Source organism: Apaloderma vittatum, unplaced genomic scaffold (assembly GCF_000703405.1).
Source record: "Apaloderma vittatum isolate BGI_N311 unplaced genomic scaffold, ASM70340v1 scaffold6170, whole genome shotgun sequence".
NCBI lineage: Eukaryota > Metazoa > Chordata > Aves > Trogoniformes > Trogonidae > Apaloderma > Apaloderma vittatum.
Window position 1 is genome coordinate 49,717 of NW_009692762.1, and position 8,253 is coordinate 57,969.

The following is an 8,253-nucleotide window of genomic DNA, read 5'->3' on the forward strand; positions in this document are numbered from 1 at the left end:
GCACAACAAAGCCTTGCATATCTTCCATTGCTTTTTTTCTTTATTCTTTTTTTTTTAATATTGCATTAGTGGAAGACTTCTGAGATGACAGGCATTCTTGCAAATAAGAGGCAGTAAAAGTAGTGTTAGAACCCTCCAGGAAAGGTGGTAAATTCCCAGAGGATAACCCAGTGATATTTTTCTGTTATAGATCACTAAGGAAAATTTTGAGTGTTTTCGCTACAGAACATAATCCAGCTGTCAGTCTTCATGACAAGGAGAATCTTTCATGGTTTTATGTGTTTGCTTCTACAGTCCATTGAAGCACAGGAACGATTTCAGTTTCCTGATAATCAGTATCCACCACAAGTTTAATTGTAATATTAAGAACACTGGAAAATGTTTGCAATTTTTCTTTTCTGCTGAGGGCTGAAGACTTGCCTGGACCTTTCACCATTATTTCAGAAGAAACAGAGCCTTTTTTTTTAAGTGGAGGATGGGAACGCGTTTGCTTGTTTAGTTTTAATAGATAATGATTGCAGGAGACATAATTCTCCTTTAGGTGTTCCTTACCCCAATATAGCCCATTTATGGCATTCCCATACTCAGGACTGGTACAGGAAAGAAACAAAATGCTGGAAGAAGCCCTCAAGCCCATTTTTCTAGCACAGTGTCCACTAGAATTTATGACAGAATTTGTTGGCCTGTCTGAAGAAATCAGTCCTGTTGGAAAATATTTCTCTAGGAACTTTATGCTTGCAAAGCAATATTTACGTACTTGTTTAGCCTGAAGTTAATTTGTCTCCTTACAATAGAGACAACACAGAAGGTACAAGGAAAAATATCTGAGGAAAATACTATAACAAGATGAATTTTCTTTAGCTTGCATGCTTTCAGGATCACATTCCTTATGATGTGTAGCTGCTTTAGTGGCAATGTGTTGTCAGTATTATTGATCCTATGAGCTATACACCAAAATCTTCATATATCCAAAAGTCATGTTTGGGGCCTTGAACAGAAGGGATGTTTTGGCAATGATTCGCAGGCCAGAAATTACAATTTCAGGGATTTTACTGCTCTGCTACAGGATGGGGCTGGGCTGCACATGCAGCAGAGCCCTAAGATAAGAACATCTGCTTTAGTTGGCCCTGCTGATTTGCTGTCTTCCATAGCTGGAGACTTGAAGATTAGTGAAAATCAGACAGTAAAAGACAGCCTTGGGGAAAGAGATGAGTGTAAAGGCAGTGCCTAAAAACCTTGCGTCATTGTAAAAGGATACTCATCATGTATGAGCAGTGGCCTTCAAACTACTGGTTTGGGGAGTTGACTTCTAGTTGGGTTTCTGACATTGCTCTAAAAGCAGGGTCGGAAAAAGTGCTGCGTATTGCATGTCAGCGACAACTCTTCAAAATGTGTTGATGTTTTATGAACTTATTAACCTCTTGTCCTATGCATAAATCTCAAATCATGCTTTCAGAAGGACTAAATTACTGTGTAGGACAAAATATTCCACTGTGACATGATGTGTTCAGGGGAGTTCAGTGTATCCCATAGCTGCTAAATTGCTCTGAAAGCTCCTGTTTCTGCAGAGCTAGACCAAAACCTCATCCTAGTTTTGTTGACAGAAGGCCATTCATTTGGAGAGGAGGAGTGACTATTGGAAATAATCTTCTGTGTTACATAATTTGGCAGTTCACTTACGATTCCATTTCTGAAAAATAAAATCTGCATGATTCGTCATGCTACTATGACAGTAAAATACTTACATTAAGATAGCTGGCTAATAAAAATTACAGACCATATGAAGTGTTCAAAATAATTCCCAAATGTGACTTGGCAGTTAGTTTAATGTCCTTTCATTTTAGCGAGATTTAGATTTCAAGTGTTATAAGTCCCGACCAGAAATTCTGTTTAGCATATTTGAAAGTTTTGCACCAAAAGATTGAAGATGAATGACTGCTACGTATTTTCTGCGGTTTTCAGAAAACAAATTATTCGTAGCCTTTTATTCTGCTTTTTCCACCGATCTTAATTTTGTCACTTCATCACCCAAATGCAGTTTGTCTACACAATATTCCAATGAATGTCAGTGTATTGAAACAAAGCTCTCTTACTGCTACACAGAGAACGCAGTGTATCATCGAGATTGGTGTGAACATTGTAAGCACTGCATTTATTGAACTTTTCAAAATTCCTGGCTGTATTTATAAAAAACTGAGTAAAACATAAATAGAGAGGAAAAGAAATACAGAGAGGTAAAGCAGTGTCCTCCACTAAAACTGTGAAGTTGCTACAGCTACCAAATCACAATTTCAGTATACATACAAGTAGATAATCTGTATGGATTTCAGTGCATCTTATATAGTACAGGTATAACAATTTAGCGTGTTTTTTTTCAGATCACCCAGGTTTGGAAAATGTGGTACAGATTGAGAAATTTCAAGAAAAGGCTTACATGGAGTTCCAAGACTATGTCACAAAAGCATATCCAGATGATACGTACAGGTCTGTAAACTTAAATGCTTATTTGATTGATTCTCTTTTCAGAGCATCAAGAACGCTGATTTGTACAGTATTTCTTGTAATAAATATGTACATTTTCTTCTTATCTCCTTAAAGGTAAGAAATTACCTCTAGAGCACTTAAAATATTATGAATGAACTCATACATGAGCATTATTTCTACTCATTCATTACTCATTTCCAATATGAAATATTGGAAAGAAAATTAATATTTTTAATGTTTTAATTTTGAATTGCACCTACTTGAAATATTTCCCTATTTACTCTACCTCCAAGTGTTATACAGTCCATGTAGTTGACAGGTGTATTCACGTTTCTTGCACTGTTGAAGACACAACTGAACAATAATTTAATACTCTACTAATTTAAGTATTTAAACGTTTCATGAGCTAGATATAACGAATTTTGACCGGTATGGCCTCTTGTTACTTTTTTGACTTCTCTGACTGATGCTGTGATTGTGAATAACACCAAAATCTGTGTCCACAAGTAACACTTTTCCCCAAACTTAATTTCCAGACTGTCTAGACTTCTCCTCCGATTGCCCGCCCTTAGGCTGATGAGTGCTGCCATCACGGAAGAGCTGTTCTTTGCAGGACTGATTGGGAACGTTCAGATCGACAGCATCATCCCGTACATTCTGCGAATGGAGACAGCAGACTACAACTCTCAGATAATTGGTCACGCCGTATAAAAGGAGCAGCCGAGGATTCCGTACCATGGCAGTCATGGTGATGTAAATGCATACCCTGTCTCCAAGAGATGGCAATAAGCCTTCCCACGCACCTTTTCCAAAGAAGGCTCATATTCCTCCTTTCCAGTACACTTGGGAAACGTGGTGGAGTGTATTAAGAAACGTAGGATCGCTTCCTATTTTTCATCTGATCTTCAAGGACTTGTCAATTAATTTGATATCTGAAGAAGGTCAAGAATTGCCCATCCTATTTTTGTAGATAGATGAACTTGGACTATTTGTTTATGAAGTCCAGGCTTGTGAAGAAACTGAAGAAGCTTTGACTGAACTAAGGTATCTCAACTTAGTTTGATGTTTTAGACAAAATAAATTAACTTTCCTCTCTGAGTCGTGTTTTCAGTGTTTTGCTACTAGTTCTTTCTCACTGATCAAAAGGAAAATACATGGTCAAACTTCCTCAAAAGGCCAGTGTTTCCATGGAAACAAGACCTTATAACCAAACTTAGTTTTTCCTGTTGTTTTGAAGAGAGATTTGGTTCGTGTTGAGTAAACACTGGACACCATTACAGGTGCAGGGAGAGTAGAGGAAGTTCCCAATTTAAAATATTTTGATGGCATGTTCATGCAGTTAATCAAAAGTGAACCAGAAAAGGGCCAGCACTGACTGTGTTGTGGAGGCAAAGGAATACCGTGTTGCGGTATTACATCTTGGTAGACTTCAGCTGCTTTACACTGTGAAAAACTAACAGAGAAGTCTATGCTGCAAGTAGTCAGAGACAGCATCCTCCTGGTTTTTCTAGTGTCAGTTTAAGCTTTTTCATACAACCCTTCCCTTTTTCATACTCGGTGCACAACAGCAGAGGCTTTCTAGATACCTCTTAACTTGTGTTTGTGTCTTTATTTTTTTATTAGTGCTAGCTTTTGGCTATATACTTCTCTTTTCCAACCAGTCTCATATGATTATTTTTTAAATTTGAGTTTGTCAAATCCAGTGCCCCTCCCTATGGGAACGTGGTCTCAGCTGCTTTTCCTTTCCATATTACAAATAGATCTAGATACTCCATATATTTTGCCTGAATCATACTTCATAGCTCCGTCTAAGGATGGGTTTAAATATTTTTCTGTCTTGAGGCAGGTGTCTCACTGACAAGTAACACTGACATATGGTTGCTTCTTCCTTCCTTCTGCAACAGGAAGTTAGCACATCCCTGGCACATTTAATACCTGTTGCTTAAATCAAAGAAGTATTCTAGTAAACGTGGAGGTCTGCCTCTGACCTTAGCATTTAGGATTATCTAAATCTTGGACCAAGACCAAGTTCTGTTTACCATGAACCTCCTCTTTCTCTGGCAACACTGGGTGAGGAAGAGCTTCACCCAATCAAGAAACACATGGCTGCACCAGAAATTGCGTAGCCAAGAGATCAGCTCAAATGGGGGCCTTTGCCCGCTCTGCACTAGCAGCTCCAAGGCCATCCTAACACCAAGAGAGAACAAGACCAGGCTTGGGTGAGTTCTGTAGCTGAGGATCTCAACCAGCCAAAAAGAATCAGAGAACTGCCTCTGATGCTGAATTATCATGTTATTTTCAATTCTGCTAACTGAGCTGCTTGGATCTTCTTCCACCCAGGCTCTGTAATCTGAGGCTGTCCTACAGTATTGGTCATATCCAGTACCACAGACCAGAGCACTCGCTGCTGAGGACCCCTGATGGGACAGAACCATAACCCCTGCTCTGCCTTGGCACGTACTGACTTGCTGGAGAACAACCCTTAGTGTGGGAGCTGGCTGTGGCAACTGAGCTCTTCCCATGTTCCACCTTTCAGAGGGCACAGGATTCAAGCTTTTCATCTGTCTTCCCTGGGGACCTGTATAAGGACAACTTCTCTGCATCTCAGGAGATATGCATCTCATCAGCAGCGTTTATGGAAATATGAGAGAATTGCTGCCAATATGCTCTGCTTGTTCTCTCCCCAGGAGTTAGAGGCCCAGCTTGCTATCTGTAGGGCCAAGTTGCAGATGGGAGACATATAATTCTTCAATTGAGCTCTCCTAAGAAATTTTGACTCTGCTTTCTAGCCCTGTACTATCCTTAACCCACTTCTGGCCCCAACAGGCAGGGGAGATTTACAGTCCTCTGTGTTAAACCTTTTAAGGAAGCTGACAGCACGTTACACCTGAATATTTTGAAGGAGGTTTCCCAGGCATTCCAGTACTCTTGAAAGAGTTTTATTCCAATATTGTCTGGATTTGTGTAGCCCAGATAATAGTAAGTGGGAAATAAAATCTTTTTTTCCTTCTAAATCTGGTACATGGTGCAAATCTCTCACATTCCTGCAGAGACCTTTTGCTACATAGCTTGAGCCTCAAGTGTGATATGCAGATCTTTGTTTATAGCTGGCCGGAAGATGCAGCTGGTGCAGCCTCATGCATGGTACTGAACAGCTTCCAAAACAGCTCAGAAAATGCCAGTTCTACAGATGGAAATCTCTCAGTTCATCCATCTTTATCATAGAACAGCCCAGATTTGAAAAGGGACCTTGAAAGATCACACAGTCCAACCTTTTGTAGGAAGAGGAGCGTAGATGACATGATCTGGGATCCTGTCCACTCACAACTTGAAAACCTCCAGTGACTGGGAACTCCACCACATCCCTGGGGAGGTTGTTGCAGTGACCAATTATTCTCTGCATAAAAAATTGCTTTCTTACATCCAGGTCTCCACAACTTCTCAAAGAATATAGACGGTGGCCCTGCAGGAATGTCGGCCACTTCTCTTAATACCCTGGGGCACATTTCCTCTGGGCCCATGGATTTATGTGAGTTGAGCCCTTGTGAGAGGCTGCAGATCAGCCCTTTCTCCACTGCTGGTGGGCCGACACGTGTGTTGTTGTAGCTGCTTGATCCCGTGCTCTGTGGTCCAGCTCTGCGGGTAAAGACCGAGGCAAAGAAGATACTGGGAACTTCTGCCTTGTCAGCATTATGAGTGAGTAGTTTCTCTGCCCGGTTAGGTAATGGGTCTGTGTCTTCCCTGTGCTTCTCATGTATCTGAAGAACCTTTTCTTGTTGTTCTTGACATCTTTGGCCAATTTCAGTTCTAGCTGAGCCTTAGTGTTCCTGACTGCATCTGTGCGTGCCCTAGCAAGGTTCTTTTAAGTCCTTGATGGGTATTTAGCTGCCTTTCTGTAGCTGGAATGCTGCTTCTTTGCCATTTTTTTTTTCTTCCTTTCTTTCTGGTCAGAGCACTGCTTTGGAGGGCTGGCCTCAGAACTTTATTTTCTCTGGACTTCTGTTTTTGCTGCTTCTTTCTGCTCTAGACTGTTTGAATACAAGTTAGCCTTCTCCAGTAACATGTGGACTGCCATTACCATTGACTGGTGGATCAAGCCTACTTTCTTAGGGTGTGTTAATTCAAAAGCACAAGTTTGAAACATGTCCTAGAGATGACTAGATGTTGCATTGGGGGACATAGCTTAGTATGTTGATAGGGCTGGGACAAAGGCTGGACTCGATGATCTTCAAGGTCTCTTCCAGCTGAAACTGTTCTATGATTCCTTGCTGTTCTTTTTGATGCCGATCACCTCTGCTGGGCAGCAGACGGGCCAAATCCCGATGGCTGACTTTCCCCCCTCCTTTTGCTCGTCTTTCTCTTGGACCTCATCTGGAATTTCTGCCAGATCACCAAATCAGGAAATTCACGCATCCTGTTCTTCTTTTTAAATCCAATATTTTCACGTCTGAGATTTCCTTTCACATGTCGGGTAGCAAGAGAATATTGTCTTCTTATTTGCATGGGTCAGAGGCTTTCAGATTACCTTTAACCTAGTTCTCTTGACCAGCTAAGAAATCAAAACAGGATAAGCATCTCCAAACTAGGTAACAGACTGTATTACCTTTCTTGAACAGTATGGCTGAGTCACTGTCGGTACTGGGAACATACTCGTAATAGTTTGCAGAACACATTTGAGGCTTTGCTCAAGAGTATCTCTGTTTCCTGTCTTTGCAAACCTGGACAACTAGTTCAAGAAATCTTCAACGAAAGAACCAGCCATCTTTTTCTGAGAATACTGGGACCCTGAAGTATCTGTGGTGTGGCCATCTATATGGATATGCATGTAAAGAGAAATTGCTTATCTCAACGAGACTCTAGCTACATGTACGTTGTCCATATATATATATATATATGATAACCATATAACCCACTCCCTTGCTATGTGTGGCTGACAGAATATTCTATCTCTGTGCTTGCTGTCAAGGCAAGGAAAAGATAGGAGTACACACCCACAGTATTGCGAGAGCCAGCCCCCCCCCTTTTTATGATCTTGGATACCTCTGATGTTTGGACCTCTGCAGAGCACCTGTGCATTCACACAATGCATTGCTAAGAGCTCTGGCTACTGGTAAGTAACATTGTTTTCCCCAAAGTTTTCTTATGTCTTTTCCCAATAATAAATTTTCATCGTAAGCTCAGTATTGATTTAAAGATAGGAGGCAGCTGCTGCCTGGCAAGTAATCTGTCTTAACGATGATCTGGAAGCTGGGTCCTACAGGTTGTTGCTTCAGTGTTATTCACTTTGCCCATCAAGATTATTCATTAATCATTTAAAAATAATTGCATTAATTGTTCCTAAACTCTAAATTCATGCCTTTGATAAGGAATGAGGTTTTCTCAGGAATGAGAGCTTTAAATCAGGTAAATTAATGCAGGGATGAACATGGTTTTTTCCTTATTTTTGGATGTTAACCAGTGTAGTCATCGGAGACTAATTCAACAGCTCATGGAAAGGCTAAAGAGTGAAGTTCTGGTTCTGTTGTTTTGTTTAAGATAACTTCTCTCAGTTAAATGGACTCATACTAAGTTGCCTTCAGCTCAGGCCAATAGTGTTTCTAACAGCTATTTTTTATGACATGATATCACATTACCACCTGAGTGATTTATTGTCATTTAGAGTCCTGTGAATAAATGTTTTTTGCTGCTGAAAGAAAGGCTGAATGCTGTTCAGTAACATTGTTAATCAGGTAACAAAAATGTGAATATTGAAGCTTACTCCACTGTGGC

At 40.5% G+C, this 8,253-nt stretch overlaps 1 protein-coding gene across 2 annotated transcripts in view; it reads left to right on the plus strand.

Moving 5' to 3' along the window:
• Positions 1–3,581, plus strand: part of NR2C1 (nuclear receptor subfamily 2, group C, member 1) — a 39,432-nt gene extending 35,851 nt beyond the window's left edge. The window contains exons 13-14 of one of the 2 annotated variants that reach the window (XM_009866786.1): positions 2,379–2,484; positions 3,021–3,581. In XM_009866786.1, coding sequence (XP_009865088.1) covers positions 2,379–2,484; positions 3,021–3,195 — 281 coding nt within the window. In that variant the 3' untranslated portion in view covers positions 3,196–3,581. The remainder of the gene's footprint in view (positions 1–2,378; positions 2,485–3,020) is intronic. The other variant, XM_009866711.1, reaches the window with a different exon arrangement.
• Positions 3,582–8,253: the final 4,672 nt, after the last annotated feature.